General features: G+C 42.6%; 1 protein-coding gene across 5 annotated transcripts in view; it reads left to right on the top strand.

The window, feature by feature from the left end:
* Positions 1-22,093, top strand: part of ttll7 (tubulin tyrosine ligase-like family, member 7) — an 89,468-nt gene that overhangs the window by 30,467 nt on the left and 36,908 nt on the right. For all 5 annotated transcript variants that reach the window (XM_088077704.1, XM_088077703.1, XM_088077705.1 and 2 more), the window contains exons 10-13: positions 10,102-10,196; positions 12,321-12,468; positions 14,470-14,543; positions 19,384-19,519. In XM_088077704.1, the coding sequence (XP_087933830.1) occupies positions 10,102-10,196; positions 12,321-12,468; positions 14,470-14,543; positions 19,384-19,519 (453 nt within the window). The remainder of the gene's footprint in view (positions 1-10,101; positions 10,197-12,320; positions 12,469-14,469; positions 14,544-19,383; positions 19,520-22,093) is intronic.

The following is a 22,093-nucleotide window of genomic DNA, read 5'->3' as shown; positions in this document are numbered from 1 at the left end:
CCAGCAGTAATGATCCCCCCTGTGCTACTAGCAGCTCTCTATAACTCTCATCAATTAACATCCCGCATACACACACACACACACATACACGCACACACGCACTCACAACCCTGCTTCTCTTTCACGCAACATTTACAGCAACAATCATTTATTTCCAAAATTCAACTGATTAGTCAGGGGACAGTTGCAAGCAGAGACCCCTTCTCAAATCCTCACTGCGTACGCTGTCAAGCCTGAAAATAACTTTATTACCACGTTTTAGTCTGTCGACGTTCATTTCTATTCTGCAGGGACACCACAAGCAGCCTGGCCCATAGGCTGGTTGCCACAAACGGTACCCTATGGCAAGCCCTCAGGTCCAAATTTAATTTTTTAGCAGATCATTTTGCAGCATTTTGTGCTAAATTGAATGTATTGCACCACATTTCACCACTTTTTTTTCTGTCACCCCCGAGTCCCAAAATGCAAAAAAGTTGTCAGGAACTGAAACCCAATCTAGGTCTCACAGGTTTGTTTTGAATTTGTGGACTTCAGCTCTCGGGTTTCTTTATTGGTGTCACTGTGAATTATGTGTGCCACGCCTCGTTGGGGCTTTACCCAGACTGCTGTTCCGACAACGTCTTCCTCTCTTAACTCTTTAAAACGTCAGACTTGGTTGTTGGACATGCAAACACGCAGCCAGGAAATGAAGGTTCAACCTGTGTAAACTCAAAGCCAGCCGGATACCTGAAAGCTAGATGGTATCATATATAAGAAGCTGTCAAATGGCATTAATCCTGCCCTTTGTATTTGTATTTTTGTCTGCCATTTCACTGAGTGTGTGTAGGAGGCTGGGGAGGGAAAAGGAACATGATTGCCTCTCACATCCTCCAATTACGCCTCCAGAAAATAGCAACTGTTTGTTTGTTTTTTTCAAGACAAGGTATTCAAAATAGTGCAACTCCAAACTCCCGTGATTGGAGGACACACTCGCCTTTATCTTGCCATTGCAAGAAAACCTCTGAGGAAGATACAGAACACTGGGTCTTTGTAAGCGGACAAAGAGAAATCATTGCAAATATACTGATAACGAATAGGGATGCTCTGAGGAACAACCCGCAGACCAGCGCACACCTGCTAAATAGCTTGTCACAGGGGTGAAAACAGAGAAGACAAGAGTGATGCTTCTCAAACTACGGCCAGGCATCAAACAGGCGCATTGTGCTCAGAGCAACTATAGAAGGGGGAGAAGAGAAAGTAAAAAAGAGAGAGACAGGCTTTTGTGTGATCCTTATCTTAATTCAGCAGGGTTTTCAACACAAGTTTTACCTCCTATTGACATTCAAAACATCACCATGACATAGACGCACACACAGACACACACACTTGCTCAAATGGCGTAACTCGAGATGTTCACTTTCATTAAACCAGCCCAGACAGCATCTGTGTCTCGTATAGGAAAGGCGTTTCATTGAGCCGTGATCTTCGCTTCAGACACACAAACACACGCGCACACGCGCACGCACGCACGCACGCACACACACACACACACACACACACACACGCACACACGCACACACATGCACACACATGGACACACTGTCTGCTTCAACTGTGGTTTGTATTGTCATTGCCAAGGGTTTTGCTTTGAGGACTTCATTGAGTGTTTTCTTTGTCTTTTGAAAGCAAAAAAAGCAAAACACAAATACTGGAAAACATAATCAATGCAGAAAAAAACAGACATTTAGCTTAGCTCAGGTACCACATCATAATACAGGCTCATAAATACTACGTGCACATGTGGTGCCTTAAAAATTGGGGTGCGTGGGTCAAAGAGAACAGCAGCCGTCTCCAAATCCAGCGTGAGTCATAAGGAGTGCATTTACTCAATGGCAAAATATAGCAATGGGACAGCATTATCACCCCTGCATCCCCCTCCTCCCTCAAGTTTATCCAGGGCCCATGTGCTGTAAGCCGGCATGACAAATAACGTCAAATGGAGTGAGGAAAATGGAAAAAAAATTACTAGGGGTTTGGTGGGTGACGGGCGAGGACAAGAGGATTTTAAACACACACACACATAATATATTCCTTTAAATACTCCCTTATATGTGAAACAAAACCCAACAAAGAGCACAATTCATTGTTCTCGTGAGGTCTGATTGGTGTCCATGGACCACAACACAAGGACGGGTGGATTGAAGCCCAACCTCATTACAGGCTCTGGCTCACTTCATTCTTTTTTTTTTTTTTTTTTTTTTTTAGTTGGGGAAAAAAAAGCTCATGCTGGTCAACTCTAAATGAGAAGAAACAAGTGTTTGTAGTGAGCACGAATAATTAGAAACCTTCCTGGTCTGCTCTCTAGTGTCCGGCTCCAAGCAGCTCAAAGGCTGGTCGGCCTGCTCGTTAGGGCCACAGTCATAGTGTGTGTGTGTGTGTGTGTGTGTGTGTGTGTGTGTGTAAATGAATGTGAGTGTCAGTGTGTATAGTGTTTGAATGGGTTAATACTGTACACACTCTATGTATGTTTGCACTATAAACACTCATGCGCTATGTAAACCACCACATGCAACTAAGGGTGTTTCTGTACCGTGTGTGTGTGTGTATATCTGCATGTGTGGTCCTTCTGTAATGTGTATGTATGTGTGTGTGTGTGTGTGTGTATGTAAGTGTGGTTGGCTATTCTTATCTGTCTACCAAACCAACCCCTACCTAAGGTCGGGTAAGAAGCAACAAATCCTGGACCCTATGCATAAGCAGTCTCTGTGGGACCCCCACCTTTTTTCTTCTTCTCCATATCTCTCTTTTGTACCCTTTGACCTTTGAATTTATTTATTTATTTTTTTTACAAATTCAGTATGCTTTCTTTCCCTTTCCTTTCTTTCTTGGAACCCCAATTTATCTTTTTTGGGGAAAGACTTGATAGTAAAATACAGCCCCTTTTCCACTGTAAAAACCCCCACTAACGCCCACCAGCATGCAGCTTTTGTATGTAATGGTAAAGGTTAGAATCTGCATTCACATCCAGGTGAAATGACTCTGCAGTAGTCACAGGTATTCATTAGCTCCAGCTCAGTGACAGAAATTAACAAAAATCAAAAATCATTCCAATTTAGTGTGCATTGAGTTTGAAAGAGAGACTGAATAAATGAGAGATATAACAAAGAAGTAACCGCCATGAAATTTTCACTGTCCTCCATGCTGCCTTCTACTGTTTACTAACCTATGTTTCATCCAGTCTGTGATGTCGACGTTGAAACACCTCTGTAAAAAACAATAACAAATAAACAACAAAACAAAAGGCATCCTCATCTGCTGCAGAGTCTTGTACACAGCGCTAGCCTACTGGCAATGGGAAGTTAGTATTTTTAGCAGGTTTTCCCAAGATTAAAAACCTGCATACACATGCTTATTTTAGTGGAAAAGGCATAAGAGTTGGTGCTCCAGCAGCATAAGCAGCCACACTAGTACACATTTTTTTTTAGCTTTATGAGGTGAGAGAAGACACAGAAAACTTCCACTATTTTTATACAAAGTTCTTTTATACAAAAGTCTTTTAAACTGGATGATTAGGCAATTTTAATTTAGTTCGGGCACTAATTACTCGAGAATAAAAAATTGCAAACAAAGCCCAGACTTTTCATTCCAGGCGTTTCAAGGGCCTTCTTTCTAAAGGGGACCTAGTTAATCAGCCCCACTTCCCCCCGCTAAAACACCCCTGCCCACAGTTTTATTGTCCAGCCAGAGAGGCATTGAGGAAAAACACTGATTCAGTGTGTAACAGGAAAAAAAAAAAAAAAAGCTTGTTTTTCAACTTTTACTGCGTTTTCCATGGTCAGTATTGAGATGCCATCGGACACAGGAGCTTAGGCAGCTTGATTATTGATGGCTGCAACTTAACTACCATCTCCTCATCCATCTCTCTCCTTTTCTACCCCCCTCTGCCCCCCCTTTTGCAGAGTGATTGGCAGCTAATGAGGCGGGCATGGTTAGGTCAACCGTGGCACTGGTTTGTTTGTGTCTCAGGGTGTTTGTGTGTGAGTGAATGGGCATTACGACAACAGACCAACAGACTGCAGCTGGAATGCTCCCCTAAGGGCGGTGATTCTTCACCCCTCCTCTCCTCTCCCTTCACCCCTTCCTGCATCTTTCCTCCTCTTTTTGTGCTCTGTCCCTGATTGCTTCAAGATGAGTTTGGTTTGCCTGTCCATCCCTCAGAGCCAACATAATCCAGACTTCCTTTTCTTTTGAGTACAAGTGTGTATGTGTGTGTGTTTGTGTTGGGGGGCTGTGTTTGTGGGGAGTAATCTGTGCCGGCAAGTGTAAACAGATGCCACGATACACGTAGCAACAAACACATGGATATGTTTTTACTCTGACATGCCCAACACACATAAAGACTACAAATGAATTCCTGAAAATACTGTTAATTTCCTGTGTGGAATAAATAATGCCTCACACTTATGAACGCTTTCAATTTAAATTCTATTTCATCTGCAAAATGCAATGAAAATTTTACGTTCTTATAGCTTTACATAAATTCTAAAGAGTGGCCACTCAAATGTGTTTTCGTAAGGAGTTTTGGTAGAAGGATTTAGAGGTTAGCATGCCTTTCAGCTGTTTCCTCAGGAAATCTGAGAAGTGTTTTCTAACCCCTACAACAGCCGGGGCGAACATTATTGTGTATTCAAGGTGATTAAGGAGGACTTTACTTGCTACCTGTGCTCTCCAAATAATTTTCATCCCCTCATGATTGAATTTTCTATGGTGAAAAATGATCCAGGAGAATACATACAGTTTGATATACTCAATTATCTCTCAGTCTCCCTTGCACCCTTCCACCTTTCATTCTCCTTTTGCCTTTGATTAATCTTTGGCACTTAGTGGGATTCATTCTCATTTGAATGTCCATAGATGTCGTCCTTAGCTCTGAGGGCGCGTCCTTCTCCCTGTGAACTCTAGGTGGCAGTAGTTACCTACAAGCTGCTCTTCGGCTTATAAGAGGTTTATTAAAGAATAATTAGAATGATGTATGGGACTGTCTGTCTCTATCCACATCCATTTTCCCCCAACATGACTATTTCATGGAATAAGTATCAAATTAGGAGCGCACAAGCCTCGTATGTGGGGCAGTTGAAAACACACCCCAACATTTAGTCATTTATCATCAGGCATGTATGGCAGCAGCAGTGACTGTAAGTGTGTGTGTGTGTGTGTGTGTGTGTGTGTGTGCGCAGCATGTGATTGAGGGGAAAGATATATATTGCGTGTTTATGAGTGACATATGGAACTGTAGTGTGTGTGTGGTTGAGTGTGTTAGAGACTGGAAAGGAAGATATAGACTCCTGCATATTTATGACTGACAGTCTCAAACCTGAGGTGGGCTTTGCTGATGTATTCTGGCATATTTGTACGTACTTAAGGTGGGAGTTTGTGTGTGTTTGCGGCTGCATAACTATGTCCACTTTTACCTTTTGGTGCACTTTTGAAGCACCTCTCACTTTTTGTGTCTGTATCTCTTCAAAAAGAAAACCCAACAAAAAAAAAGCAACACTCCCTGCACCCTGCCAGCCAGCCAGTCAGGCAGGTCGGGCTGACTGGTGGCTAAGCTAAGCGCTGGCCCGCTCCCTCCCAGGACCTTTACCAGCAACTCGGCATACTCAGCTAGAGTTTCCCCGTGTCTGACTGGACCACTAAAAATGCCACAAAAAGAACAAAACAGTGATTGATAAGACGGCTGAAACAAGAGAGCGACTTAACATGGCGGCCAGCTGTCTGTCTTTCTGTCGCTCTGCTACTCATGCTCTCCCTCTCTGCCTCCCTCTCTCATTCCACCATTGTGCGGCAACAAACACTCCATTCTGACAGCGGTTGAACTGTGCCGATACCCTCGAGTGTGCGGGGCAGAATGGGAGGCTTGTCAAAGCAGTGGTTGTTTACACTCTGCAAGGAATAATAAGAGGGGGTCGTTTTTCTGAACCGATTAATCACGAGCAGCCCTTGCACTTGTTTGACGAGTATTTCAGACGCAGAATGGATGTTGATGGGGGGAAGCAATTTGTTGCAGAAAAAAGGCAGCTGATTGTTGTTGATCCATTGCTGTTGCTATGTTATTAGGGTCGGTGTGACACAGCAGAGGCCACGGGCGCAAATTGTTTGATGCCCACTACGTTTTCAACAATGAGGGAATCATGCGATTATTGTAAGGATTGTTGTTGTTTTTTTTAAACTGGGTTAATTCATAATTGAAATGAAAGCAATGAATTGTTAGATGGAGTTGGACTCTGAGTCATTGCCATGCTAAAGTGTGAACTGAGATTGAGTTAATTCTCTCTTAGGTGTGCAGAGTGGCCTGTGGCTACAGTAATAATAGTGTTATTGTTGGAGTTTGATTTTGCTGTATGGCCATTACTTACTTATTAACTATCCTTGAGCACTACACCCCCACGGGGGGCCAAAAATTATGAGACTGACCCTGCATCTAAACCAGAGGGTAAAGAGAATTCCCCACTTGGAAATTAATAAACTATATCAAATCAAATAGGGCATGTAAAATGTGCTGGTTGCACTTCTGCCTCTCTGTACTTCAGGGCCTGCAATAAAGATCTGTAGACATTCCTGCAGTTCACAGACAATTCAAACCAAATGGATAGTTGAAAAAAATTTAATAAGCCGCCCCCTGAGCACAAGCTTTATTTGCCTTCATAAACACTGGCGGGTTGTCTGTGTGTTACAGTCACACACCTCCAGGTGCAGAAAATAAAAGACTTACATGTCCTGTGTAGGGTATGCTAATGATTTACAGCTCGGCCTCTGATCTTTGTATGTTTAATTGGGTGATCAGATGATGATAAACCTGTCCTGTGAAAAATTACCTTTCTTCCCCTACATGCTCGTTCTGCTGTTTGACCGAGTGATATTTGGACTACATTGATGCGATGCTGATGCTGAACCGAATCAAAGCATGAGTAAAAAGGAGCTCCTAATCTTTTCATCTGACATTTTTATTGAATGCGTCTTGGAGCAACCGAGGGCTCCTTTAAGACCCTGCCAGAGTCACTTAAGGAAATCAGAGTGGGGGTTTTGGGAGCCTGCAGGGGTTCATTAGGACCAGACTGGTCCAACTTCCTCTGCCAGAGAGGAAAAGGAGAACACAGAAACACGGAGAAAGAAATGAGTAAGAGAGGTAACGACCAAAGAGCGCGGGTGAGCAAGCGTAGGGAGGGGGGTGAGTGACCAGACAGAAAACGGGGTGAGAGACAGGAAGAAACAGAGTGGGAAGAGAAACTAACCAGAAGAAGAGGGCGACAGGCAGAGAGTTGAAGGAGAGAGACGAAAGATTGAGGGAGAGCAAAGAGAGACAGCGAGTGCCGCAATGCCAGTCTACTCTGTGACAGCTTGACACCACAAATCAAACTAAGAAATGAAGACAAGTAACGAGACAACCGTCGCCAGGATCACTGCCAGTCTGGCTGTTACCTATAGGCTACGGCGCTCTAAAGCCATACTCTTTTCATTGTGGCTGTCATATCGGGGAGTGCTCTAAATGAAAACAGACCTCTTTCCTCTTTTTCTTTTGTGTTGTTGTTTTTTTCTTTAGGCAAGGTACTGTAGGTTGAAGAGGAGCTCTGTCCTTCTCGGCACACAGAGGGATGTATTGTAGACTTCTCTCTATTGAGTGAAAGAGTTGGATAGGGTCCTTGGTCCTTTTTTTCGTCTTTACACTGGAGGACATTCATCACCCACACCCCACCTCCTTCTGATAAATGGTTGCCGTGTAGAGAAACGCACATGTGGGTGCGCACACACACTTACGAAGGCAACCCCCTATAAACCCATGTCATGTTGGTGCAGATTTAGCAGCTCACTTGTGGTATTTGTGGATGTATCCTCTGAAGTAGTCGAAGAGACCCGAGCAGTGATGCCCCAACAGGCTGAGAGAAGGTTATTAAGTTGCCTCAAGTTAACACAGACAGCTACAGCTCGGGATTCATATCCTTGGCATGCTCTTGTTCACATATGCTCAGCTTCACGCGGCCACATGCACTTCAACACGGAAGCCTCCTTGTACAATAATATTCATTTCGTGGGAGTTTCAGGTTTACGTGTCTGACTAAAGGACAATTTAGGAGTGGCGGCTGATGCAGGGAACAGCTTTACTGATTCACTAAATCCTGCCCAGATTTTCTTTTACAGCTGGCTCATGATCCAAATGGACAGTCTTTGAGGAGTTACTGCTCTTTTTCGGGCTACGTGCCCCATGGCTGGCAAAACAGTCGATACTCGGCTCTCCCATTTCCTTCAAGCCTGGTTGTGATGTAAATATTATCTTACAGCACTGTTCCCAAATCTGCCACAATGCAGTAAGCACCTTTGTGTCAGGATTAGTAATGGCTAGTTCAGAGGAAGAGAAGAGAAAGAGGGATGGAGTTTGTGAGTGCTACCCCTGCAACCTTTGAGACGCTTCGCACATCTCTGTAAAGGAGCTGTCGGGTTTTTGTTGCTGATTTTTAGCCCAAAAATCCTTACGCTTCCAAATGGCCTGATGTTGAACACCAACCTTTTTTCTCATTGGTCTCTTTTTCACTATTCTTTACCTGAATTTGTGATTGGTGCATTGAATCGACCTCTATTGCGCTCTTAAACCTCCCATAGGCTCAGTGCTACTCTGGTGCTGAAATCCCGATTTGTGATTGGCTGCCGTGCTGCTCTGATGAGTTCAAGTGTATCCAACTGATTTTTTCTAAAGGAAGATAGGAACAGGAAGAATAACGTCTTTGACACAAATACTCACTGCGACTGCAGATTATGGTTACTGGAAAGGATGAATTTCCAGCTGCACTTCCAGCACTATTAGCAGTGATTTTTATCTGATTGAAAATGAATGCTGCTTTTTTCGCCAACACATGCAGCCATGCTGGGTCATAGTGCGGCAGTAATCGATTTCACACTGTGAAGGACGCCATATTTCATTCAATATAGCTTAGTTAACGACAGTTAATTTCCACCTCACAATAACCTCTATTTTTTGTACACTGTACTGTAGTTTTAAAAGAGTACTTTTTAACTATAATACCACAAATGTTCTCAATCAAAAAAAAAGAACACCGTTATCATAACTATTACAAATATAATGATATCAAAAAGTGCTGAGTGTACTTATGTATAGGCGATTTTGGAATTTGAACTTTACTGTAGGAGGAGATATGACTTATCTCAACAATCAAAGTTTATTAACCCGAGCCAGTCTTTCGTCACCCCCCCCTCATAGCAGGACACCTTTCCAAACCGGGTTGCCAGTTCACTCACCCTCCCTTCACATTTCTATCCATTTGCTGGTCCTTTTGTTGTTTCACAAAATCTCTTTTTCACCTTAGCAGAGAGACAGAGGGAACATAGAAAGTAAAAGGGAAGAATTGATTTGTTGTGTCAGGCATAATAACTGATATCTGAATACCTTTGCACCGGTGCTGGAAATTGTTCTGTTAAGAAAGTGAAGCTGCTCTTGAGTTTTTTTCTGGGTAATACTGGCTTTTGTACCTCAAATCACAGTTGGCTTATTGTGTTCTCACTTAGCTGACTCGCTCTGAACACTCTTGATTGTATATGATGGGACTGAACTGAGCGCTGGTAATTCGCTGATGCTCACAAAGAGATTATTGGTGGCATGAGTGTGTTTTGCAGTGCCTGGCATACTTAAGTGTCACAGACTCATGGACTGCTGGCTGTGTTTGGCTGAAACGGGCAGGGTCACTAATCAAGCGACAGTTTAACCTACACAATCTGTTCATATGTGTGCACTCATACACACTGCAGGCTCGTCTTTATGCAAAAGCAGACACATCAGTGTCAGACAGGATTTATGTCCAGGCAAAGGCTAAGAGTTCCAAAGTGTCCTTCAAAGAGGAAAAAAACCCTCCCTTCCCATCTCCGTGTCCCCTCTTCTCTCTCTTTCTTGTGGCAACAGATTCCTTTTTTTTCCCAAAGATGCCCTAAATCCACTCCTGTAATTGCATAGCATTTCTGTCTGATGAATTGAGAAGAAAGAACAAAACTGAGATGAAGTGGGGAAAAAAAACACAGAATATTCTTTGAATGTTTCTCTCCTCTCCTCTCTGGCAGATCAATCGAGCTCCGAGCTTTGGGACCGATCAGAAGATTGATTACGACGTGAAGAAAGGGGTGCTGCTCAATTCTCTTAAACTCCTCAACATTCGGTACTGCTCTCCACCTAGGTCACACACACACACACACACACACACACACAGACACACACAGACACACACAGACACACACACACACACACACACACACACACACACACACACACACACACGCTTAGATGGATAGAACATGAATTGCATCTAAGGGCCCATTAAGTTTCACGTGCAGATGCAGGCAAAGCTCACGTCAAATTTGATTTTACAAGGCTCTGAATGTTTTAAGGTTTAAATCCATTCTTTCCATTTTCTTTATTTGGCAATGCTTAAAATTATATAATTACTTTGGTGTACGGCAAAATTTGTCTTGTTTTGTTTTCGGACTGATGACACAGTAGTGACATGAGTTTGAAACTAAAAGGGGGTTTGAGCTGTGGAGCAAAAAAATCGCTGCACTTCTAAATTTGTGTGTTGGTGCTGCTGTGGTGGATACAAAGACGGATAATGGCCGAGGTACAAAGCTGTGCTTCTACTGTGCGCTTTTGTGCTCCCTTCAATCAGACACACTGTGTGTATATGTGTGTGTGTGTGTGTGTGTGTGTGTGTGTGTGTGTGTGTGTGTGTGTGTGTGTGTGATAAGAACAGGAAAACAGTAAGTTGTGCTATCTGTATTTCAGAGTCTACATTGTTTACCCTGCTCTATATATTTGCATACTGTGTTGCTTTTTTACTTTGCTTTGTGGGCGTGTTTGTTTCCTTGTTTAGGTTACACATACTGCCATTCTTGTTGTGTACTGTATTTATATAGCGTGTGTGTTTGTGTGTGTGTGCTGACATGCTTTTCAGTCCCCTGGCTGCAGCGAGCCTGTCCACTGATTGATCATCGTACACCAGACCTCTGGATCTCTGCTCTCTTTTTCGCTTTCTCTCTTTGTGGTTGTGCTCCTCTTACTGCTCTAAATATAGTCTCAACTCTACTAGTCTCACACACACACACGCACACATGCACGCACGCACACACAAACACACACACACACACACACACACACCAATGGATCAATTACATGCAGCACCGTAGATCTAGTTTGGCCAAGTGTGGTGCACGGTGCAGCCATCCCACATGAAAACTCACTCCATCCTCCTGCTCAGCTTCAGTCGACACAAACAAATCTCTTATCAAAATGATTTGTTTCATGGCTGATGTTTGCCGTGTTCCCACAGATTAAAAGGGGAGATTTGATTATTTCATGACAAATAAATTGTAGGAGGCCTTGAAAGGCGGCGGGGAGTTCTTTCCACTGGACAAACTGCTTATGTTCATGCTGGAGTGAATGAGGGCTTTGTTCTACCTCGCTCGCTTTTTCCTTATATAGTAATGGCTTAGCTTCCCAAAAGGGAGGGCTCAGTGGTGTGTAGAGGTAGGGTCGGTTCTCAACTCGGCTCACAACACCAACTGTATCAACGTGGGATCAATTCAGACCCGGTTGGGCATGGACATTGATAAACCTCAGCCCCCCAACAGCACTCAATATCCAATTTAAAGGGCCAGCGATTGACTAAAATGAATTGCCCTTTCTCCAGACCGCAATGGCCCACTTGTTTAGAATTAGCTGTCTGGTCCTGTTCATCCTGTTGTTGTCACTTTGTTTGTGCTGTGGCTCTGTCTTTATCTCTGTATTGTTGAATGTTTTCTCAGGGATTTTTTTTTTACCACAATAATGTGAAAAGGCAAATTCAGGTCAGTCCATCCGATTGGGATGAGACCCTCATGCCGTCATCATTGTTTACAGCACTCAAGAAAACATTTTTCTGCAGATAACAACTGTTCTTTACTGTGATGTAATGATTAAGTAAGTCTTCTGTATTCTGAAAGCACTATTACGGTTTGTGGGTGCAAAATAGAAATGACAAAGAGAAAGAACATTTAAACGGTAAGTCGACAGGAATTCAACACCAGCGCATTTGTTTTTCAACAACAGCTAAACCTTGACAAGAAAAAAATCGAAGAAACAAAGTATTATTGGAAGACAGAAAGAGATGTCAGAGCTTCAGTGAAAAAACACCCAAAATGCACTGTAACACATGTATTATTTGTAAATCTATTTGAATGGTGCTGCACGAATTCCTCATGCTTGAATTTGTGCATTGTTTTGACTCTGTGCTTGTTTTATGTTGATCCAGAGCCAGTGATAAGAAACGAAACCTGGCTCAGCAAAAGGCCGAGGCCCAGCGACGGCTGTATGGACACGGTTCCATGAAGAAACTCTCAGCTGCTTCCTCAGACTGGGAGAAACAACGTCACACACTGGAGCGTAGGAGAGAAGAGCTAGTAAGGCACTACTTATTATGTGGTTTAAACCTCATTAGAATCAGAAATCAGAAATAGTTTGTTTTTGCCAATGATGCAATAATGATGATGGTAGGATGTGCAATAATGTATTGCTTAAAGGGGACCTATTTTGCTTTCGGGGTTTTTCCCTTTTCTTTATTGTTTTATAGCATTTTTGTGCTTGTAAAAAGTCTCCTATGTAATAAAGCCCCAGTCCAAGCCAAAGGGAGCTCTCTCTCCCTCAGAAGACACTGCTCCGAAGCTGCCTGAAACAGCTCGTTTGAGATTCAGTGTTTACTTCTATAACTTGGTGACATCACAATGTAACAAACAGAATGGACTGTGCATAGATAGAGCCAGCTGACCAATCAGAGCAGACGGGGCTTCTGGGGAGGCGGGACATAAGACTGTTTCAGACAAAGGTGCTGCAGCAAAGGGACACAAAATGTGTTTTTTGAACATAAAAGCATGCAAAGACCCCAAAAATACAAATATAATCCCCAAAATGAGCATAATAGGGCCTCTTTTAATGTCAGGAGTTTGTCAGGATAACAGTGAGGGACCGCAGCCTTGTCGATGAAGCCAGCTACAGTTGGGACAAAACTGTTTTTGTGGCATGATATGGGTTTGCTGAGCAAGATTGTACTTCACCATGATGTAGTTACACAGGTAAATTGCTGCTCACATACTGCTCACAGTCAGGGCTGTCGCCCACTGAGAATTATGTCAGTTGGATCTGATTTGGCAGATCAATACAAACATTCAACAATTTGTTTTTGTTGATGTTGCTTGTTTTTTTACAAACTTTAAAAGTTTGAATAGGGTCAGCGGGACATTCAGTGTGACAGCGGCATTCACGTCAGATGGTAAACGAGCTAACGGCAATAACGACAGGTCATAAATGTGCCGCAACACTATTCGCCGACACAAGATATCAAGTCAGAGACTGTAACGTATTGAGTTGCTCTGGGCTGTAAATTCACCACTTCTAAGAAGACGGTCTCTCCTTTCTCCTCCTCTGTGCCGCTGCTTGCATGCCAGTATCAGCTTGTATCAAAGAGTAGCGTGAGAGAGCATGTACTCCAAAAACTCCCCAGAAGCACACCGCACAGCACACTGACGAGTAAAAAAACAAACAACAAAACCCAGACTGCTCGACTTAAAGCAATCTGAGTCGCGTAAGGGTGTCCAACTGATTATTCGATTATTCTTTCTCTTCTGTGAGAGCTATCAGCTTCTTACTTGGAGATTATAAATTTCTCAAATGTGCAAACATATGAATAGTGCAACAGAACAGAAACAAAAAAGAAGTGCTTGCTTTAAAGCATGAGACACTTCTGTTAACGACCAAACAATATGTTTTCGTTTTTGTTAAGCACTTTTTTCCAGGATTTAAACAAGAAGAAAAGCCAATGCAGAAATTCAGTTTCACTTACTTCCAACTCTACGTCAAAGTTTTCTGAGACAAGCATACCATTTAATTATTTTCTCTTTGAAATGAAGGAGTCAGGGGAGTGCTTCTCATACATATGGGGAAAAGTGGCAGCTACTAGTACTTTACGCCTTCCGCCCTCTTTGATTGGCCTTTTGATCAGCCACGGCAGTAATCAGTGGGAATAAGGAAAGATGGCACAGAGGCACTACTTTGAAAAGGGCACTATCTCATGTTTGAGTGCTGTTATGGCTCAAGTGCGAGACCAGGTTCAGGTCTATTGAAGGCACATATTGCTCAGAGCTCAATGATGCTGCAGTGTGAAAAATTGGCCAACTGAGCTCGACAGTTATACCTTCATAATGATAATAAAAGGGTTGATGGATAAATGCCTCTTAATTATGAGGTATTATTGGGTGAGACGACATGCTTCTAATCTTCTCACCTCTTGCCTTCTTGTTTTTAAGACTTTCTTTTTTCTCTACTCCTAATGAAATGTAAGGTGGGGGTGGCAGTGACTATCACCTGAGATTGAGTCCTTTTTCCTTTGGTTTTTCTCCCATTTCTAGAAAGAGCGACTGGCACAGGTCCGAAAGCAAATCTCAAGGGAGGAGCATGAAAAGCAACATCTGGGGAACTACAGGTAAGGTAGAGAGACTCTTTCTCTCAATGAATGCAACCCACTATACTGCTGCCAGCTTCAATTACATTTATGGGGTCATCTGCAGAGTGCTGAGCTCCCTGGAGAATAAATAATGCTGCTGCAGAAAGAACAAACAAAAAAAACAACACCTAATGTTTTGAGCGGGTGAGGTAGAAGAATTAAGATTGGGAGAAAATGTTAAATATACAGATGTCCTGAGCAAGTTTTTTTGCCCCCGAACCCAATCACAATAATTTGATATTGAGTATCTGCTAATACTCAGTCTCTATCCGATGCTTGTATTTACCTGGATAATACAGCTGTACAATGCACACTGCACATTCATTAAAGTTATTACATTCAATCCAGTGTTTATGCTTGACAGTTTAATAGCTCTGCAATGCAAGACAAAATATTTTTATATGGCTTTTAACACAATGCCACCTCGTGCAGCATTTGTTTTTTCAACAAAATAACAAAGTAAACAAAGTAAAACATGTCTTCATAAATTGGTCTCAAATCCACGTAGTACAGCATTGTAATAAAAGTACAGAACACTATAAATAGGTAATATAGTCACAATTCCATGTCAAAACAAAAATGACCAACAAATATATCGATTCCACTTAAAGTGGTGTAGCAGCTTGAAGTTGAACATGAAAACAATCTGTGTCTACTTATTCAATAAAACCTGAAAGTCTGCAGCAAATTGTGTTCATTGTTTATGCCACCTGTGTGACAGCAGAGTAAACAAAGGATCGGGTGGCACACGTGCTCAAAATAACCAACTAAAAAAATGCGTTGATCGGGCCTGATACCGACCCTTCCCATCAGATCATGGCATCCCTCTTTAAATAGAAGTGGAAATCAGAGGTAGTGTGTAATGACAAGGTTCAAACTGTTACTTCTACATGCACAATGTTTTCAGCATTTCAGAAATTCAGATTAGCATGTTTAAGTTGCCTGACTACTGCCAGCCATTCTCCAGCTCCTCTGCACCTCTACTCTTTTCTCCTCAAAGTCCAGCTGGGACTTTGGAAGACACCAAGTGTGTCAATTTTTAATAGTCACCTCACATATGGAGCAGATCAACCTCAGAGCATGACTCAGCAACACCAAGTTCTGATTTGCTGCTTAGCCTTTGCAAATTGATAACACTCCCTCAGTTTCTCTTCATGCCTCTATGTATTTATCTGATATGTGCGCACGCACACACACGCACACACACACACACGCACGCACACACACGCACACGCACGCACACACACACACACACACATTTCCAGGTCTTGATTTTCTCACACACAGATAGACACACGCCCACACAATTGGCTCACACACACGCCCTTCTTGCTGTCTCCCTGAGTGTGAGTGACTTCTTGACTCATCACTTGACTGAATGGCGAGTCAGAATACTGATCCCAGCCTGCATGAAGTGCTGTCACCTCCTTCCTCTTTTCAGACACGCAGTCAGACAGTCAATCAGACAGGCTGAGGTCTGTCTGGAGCACCCCCTAATAAAGACCTCTTAGCATTCAAATGGTGTCCCGGCGCAGCACTGGAGTCTGATTAACACACTGCTTCTCATTACACGAGTTCGGCTAATGAACTTACTTACATTCGGCTATTAGATGAAACTTGCATCAGTTACAGATGAGCCAGAACCCCGTGGCATCAGAGGGAAACCCAGCTGCTTGATCCCATTGTTGATGTTCATTTAACATCATTTACACAGTTGGAATCAGGAGGCTTTAGAGACACTGTTGACCAAAGCAAAGATACTTTGAAACTGATATAAATGAAATATGAATATTAGCTTTGTCTATAACTCAAATGGGAACACATGGAAGGAAAATGCCCCAGCACGAATATTTTTATATAAAAAACACTGCAGGGTCATCCCCAAATAAAAATGTCCATATGTTCAGAGATGGAGGGTGCCAAAAAGAGGGAGCAGTTAACACCCACTATTAAAGTGTTGACCTTTTGCATTCAGTCAAGTGATTTATGTTGCTCTTTGATGACTGACAAGTTCTGGCTTTTTTCAAATGTTATTATTTAAATTCAGTTAACCCCTCTGTGATGAAGAGTCTTTTTCCATATTTCTCTAAAGAGGAGGGAGAAATCTGGTCCACATACCTTAAAGGTGGTTCAAAAGTATGGCAGTTAAAGAATCTCATATAGGATGGTGCCAAGGGAAGGTGATAAAGTGACTGGTTCATCTCGGGTCTCTCAACATTCAGTAGATGCTTGAGTTGAACAGCAGTAACTAAGGAAATGCATAGAATTGGGTCAACTTCTCAACAATATGGAAATCATGCACCCAGAACAGCATCTCTGCATAAAGTTGTTAAATGGCAGATGGGGTTCAGTAAAAGTTTTAATGGTGAAACTATAAAATGTTAAACTTTATTTAGCACTGCACCTTCACTAAAACCTACAACTCAGGGGCTGGTATGTGTGAAGCTTTATATCAGGGTAAAGCAAATCAGCGATTTCTTTGCAAACGCATAATACATGTTTAAAAATAAAGCTTTAAAAAGTTTGCCATGCTCTATATTAACACATGAATAAACATCTTTGTTAAATTCCACAGTGTCCACTACCTGCCCCACCGGCAGTTACTACTCACTGCTGTGGGTGTGTGCTTTGTGCTAACGTTAGCTGCTATAGCTGTGCAGCCGCTCTCTTGGCTCAGAGTGTGTGTGCTGTGCTATCAGCCCGTTCTCAATCCGAAGTCGTCAAATACCGCTGCTTAGCAGTGTTTTCATTGTAAGATCCCGATGTCAAAAGCCACCTTTGCGTTTGCACAATACACTGCTGGATGTCATCAGCTGAGAACGCGGCCACACAGAACTGTTCATGGTATTTTATGTTACTGGACAGCCATGTGGCGGGACGGCCGGACAGCACCCGCTATGGCTGCATGATACGCGGATGGTCTGTGTCAGTTGAGAATGCAGAGGGATGAAACCTGCTGGTATAAATAAGGATCAAAAAGGTCTCTGTTGGGTGGGTGGGAGGAGCGGTGGATAGATCCAACCTTCATGTGCGAGGCCAGGGTTTGGTTTCCGTCTGAAATTGGTGGGGTTTTTTCTACACCTTACCATGTGCCCTTTTGCCTAAATCTAACCATCAGGGCACTTCTTGCTTAATCCTAACTATCTGTGCCAGCATGTACTTTTGTTGACATCCTGGCGTTGGTTGCCATGTGCTTGTGTTTTCTAAACATAATCATGTGCAACGTCATCCCACCATGTGCATTTTTTGGCATCATGGTAGTGGCATCCTGTAAGGTCAAAAGCAAATGCAGAAGAATCCCGAGCTTACATGTAAATGTGGAATTGGCGAGATGTGCCACCCATGATCCCGTCCTGCCAGCTGTCTTATACAGCTGGTCGTGCGTTATTATACAGAACAGCAAGGCAGCATAAACAGTGCAATATTTCCAACCTGAACAGGCAGTGTAAACAGGGCCTGTGTGTGACAGGCCCCAAGCATCTCAGAGCATTTTTTTTCACAATTTTAAAATCTTATTTCATACCTTGGTAAGTTTTTTTAAATATTAAAATTTGACTGGGTGAACAATATATTTTTCTGTGGTGGGACAAACTCATATCTACTTTTTTCTATACCTGGACTTTATTAGTAATGGCTTAGTAATCTATATTCAGAAGAATGTAGACAATTTTATGTTGCTGCATATAAACATTACATTCAGCCAATACAACTATGTCTTTTTAAAAAGGAGGCCAGTTCTTTAACTCCCTTAAACGCCTTGCTGATTCAAAAGAGGAGTCAGGCTCTAAATATTTCTGTAAAGAAAATATTTCCCTGCTTTTCCTCTTCACGCTGGCCAGTGTTTTTTAAAACTCTGTCATTGTTTTGATTTGATGGCTCTAGCGATGACTTGAGGGGAGTTTGGAGATGTATTATGAGGATAACCAGGCAGTGGTTTATACATTCACCTAATCCCCTCAGGCCTAAGACAAACACTGAGCGCTGTTAAAACTAAGCAGAACTCTGCAGAAGGTGTGAACGGGCAAACTAGCAAAGACTGCAACAAAGTGCACATGTCACTGAGGGTGAGTGTACTGTATGTGTGGGAAGCGGTTGTGCATTAATGCATTATGCCATGTGGAAAGACTGAAGTTTGTACAGTTTCTTGACTCAAGGTCTCCATTAATACTTCTTTCTTTCTCCCTCTGTCTTTTCTCTTTGCTCCCTCAATCCTGCCACTCGCCTTCCATTTGTCTCTCCATCATTTCACACCTCTCATTGAAATACTTATAATTTTCCCCTCCTGCTTGCTCTCTTTTCTGTCCGTCTACCACTCTCACCCGCTGTGCCTCGACCTCTCTGTACCTCACTCCATCCACTCCTCCCTCTTCTTTCATCAAAATCTCCCCCTCTTAATCTTTGTATTCCTTTTCTATTTCTTTACTGCTCCCTCTCTTCATCTCTCTATCTCTTTAACGACCCTCTTTCTCCACTCTTTTCTTACCCTCTTACCCTTTCTTTGTGTCTTTTATCCGTCACGGCTCCCTCCCTCTCAATTCTGTCACCGCCCCTCCTCTCACCTCGTTTCCCTCTTTTGCTGAAACCCCAATCCCCCTCTTCTTTCTTTTTCTTCACCCGATCACTTCCACCCTCTCCTTTGTGAACCCAACCCTGTTTTTTTCTTTATCCTTTTCTCTATTTCATCATTTCTTCCATCACCCTTCTCATCCCCATTTCCCCTCTCACTGATGACCCTCCTTCTTCGCCTTTTCTTTCTCCCTCTTTCTCCACTCCTCCTTCTCTTTCCTTGCTTTCCTCTCTGTGTCTCTGCGGCCTGCAGACGTATTTACCCCCCAGACGACAAGCTGCTGCTGGAGAAGTATGAAAGCCTGCTCTCGGCCGCCTTTCAGACCTTCCTCGCCGGGCGAGCTGCCTCACTTCAAAAGGAAATGAATAATCCTCTGAAACGAATGAAGGCACGTACGTCAGTGGCAGACTGTCAAGCACACACACACACACACACACACAAGCACGCACACACACATCACAGGAACCTGCAGAGACCCACACACAAACATATACACACAATATGCAGACACTTGTGGACAAGCGCATGCCAAAGAAAAGAAACACACAAGCATTTCTATTAAGATTCTGCCCACAGAGACAAGAAAGGATGCGCAAATAATGCGGAAAGTGTGCCGCAGTCCTTCAGATTTGTTAGAACGTCTGACAGAGTGTCCTTCTTCTACTCTATCTGCCTCGCTTTCCCTCTGTCATTCACTCCGTCTCTCCACAAATATTTATTGTGCTGTGTACATGAGCTTTTAAAAGCAAATCAAATCCCACACAACAATGTCATTTTTCTTTCTTTACAGTTAGACACTCATCACTTTCTCTTGTCCTCATTCTGCATCATACTGCTTTATTCTTTCTTTCTGCCAAAGTTAGACGTGGAGAGGCTTCAAAGTTGATTACACGTGCTGCCCACGTATTTCAGTGTACATAGCTATAGGTTAATTATTTATTTCTAAAGACTCAGGGATATACATTGAATATATACATGAGAATGCATGCACACACAAACTTGCGTGGCCGTGTGCTAAGACGTGCTCATGTTTGTACAGGGCTAGAAGTCATTGTATGCATATAAATGCCAATGCCTCTCTGGTACCAGGAGGGATGTAGCTTCAGCTAAACTTTGAAGGTAAAGGTATGAAGAGACTTTGCAAAGGAGAGAAGTCGATTTCCATACCACACAACTTTACTGTAGAGACAGGGAGAGAGGGGGGAATAGAGGGGGATATGAAGTGTTTAAATGGTGGAGAGAGCAGGATGAGTTAAAAAAAAACAAAAAAAAAAACAGTATAAAGTAAAAAGAGTATAAAGATTGTGAGTTGCTAATAGAGATAGTCGTTATGTTTTTTGTAAAATACTTTTAAAAGTATCGTGACAGATTTCTATTATGAACAGACTTTAGGAATGAGGATGATTTCTGTTGAGTACAAAAAACAAGGAAAAGAAAGAGCCAATTTTCCGTTTTCAAGTCTGGTTATGTATTCAGAAAGAACACATCAATTAAACAAAAAGACACAGCGGAAGGCATTGTGGGTTATTAAAACACATGGAGGGAAGAAGCATTAATAAGTAGAAAAAGATGCAGATGAAACAAAAAAAAATCCAATGCATTGGCAACTGAATAGTAATAATGAATACTGAATATATTTGACTGAAGTATTGACATTACAAATTTATATCAAAGCACCGGGGGATGTCATGTGCAACTATTGCAGCTTTCTTAGAAACAATCCTACCTAAACAGCCTCTAGCCGCTCACAGTTTGTTTTCAGAAGGTTATTGTGTGTCCTTTAGAGAGTAGAATCTCTGCAGAGTTTTTATAGAGATGTCAATCAAAGATCAGGCAGAGTCGTACACCAGGCCGAGGTAAGTTTAATTTAGTCAACACAAAGAGATGTGGCTCTTGTTCAAAGTAGGAAGGAAGAAAGATAATAAGAACAAAGGGACGCTCTAGAGTTTTTATCTAATAACACGATCATGAGTGACAACTGGCCTGTCCTTTTTAGTGGGCAGAGTCTGAGAGATACTCATCTTGGCAATTTATGGTAAAGAATGGTTGTTTTTGAATTTGAATATAATATTGAATAGACCAGGGAAGAATAAGAGAGCTTTTCTATTGGCACTTTTGGCCACGTGGAGTCACACAGTGCCGCTTTGAGCTGAGTTTCCGTGACCAGTTGTGGCGAGTTGCAGCAGTAGACTGTATTTAAAGATGGACGACACACCCCCACTTAACCCCGCTGAAGTGAGGTTAATATATCCAGTATACGGGCATTGCCATTTTGCGGCGGTGATGTCATCGAGAGTCGTATCTGCACAGTAGCGATTTCCGTGTTGGGGGAGTTCCCGCCAAAGCACCTGTCTGGCCAATTGTGAGTAGCTCCGTTGAATGCGAGCACACGGATTGGCTGTCACGTCTGTCAATCATGGCAGAAAAGCCCCCTTTTGTTTAATTTAATAACTCATTAAAACTGAACTTATCATAAAAACAACCACCTGAACAAACATCAGACTGATCAGAACTACCTTCAGTGACAGAAACCATCATTGGGAAACATTTATTAGACATGTACTTCGAGTTTTTAGTTTCGGCTATGTCCAATTTGCTAACATGAAGGGGCGGGCCTTATGACCTGTACTGCTGTAAGACACCAGGGGACAACTGAGACTGAATAGCCTCACTTTCGGCAAGCTGCCATGTCTTCCATCTTTATATACAGTCTATGGTTGCACCTAAGATGGACCATGTCAGGAATAGGGTCAACAGTGCACCAACTGCCTCCGAAAGCATTGCTGTGTTTCAATCGTATTTTAATGCCCTGTTTAGCTGTAATAGCGACAGTATGTAAAGAGAAAGTGGGCGCCATACTGTTCCCTGCATAGTGAAAACGGAGGAAGATCAGACAGTAAAACTAGGCAGTACTGATAAACCAAGATTATTTTACTGCGTTACCTATTTCTCACCTCAAAAG

The sequence above is a fragment of the Plectropomus leopardus genome, chromosome 5 (genome assembly GCF_026936395.1).
Source record: "Plectropomus leopardus strain MGB_pleo_1.0 chromosome 5, ASM2693639v1, whole genome shotgun sequence".
In the NCBI taxonomy this organism is placed as follows: Eukaryota; Metazoa; Chordata; class Actinopteri; order Perciformes; family Serranidae; genus Plectropomus; species Plectropomus leopardus.
The sequence above is the reverse complement of the archived record's forward strand: the minus strand, read 5'-3'. Positions and strand labels throughout refer to the sequence as shown.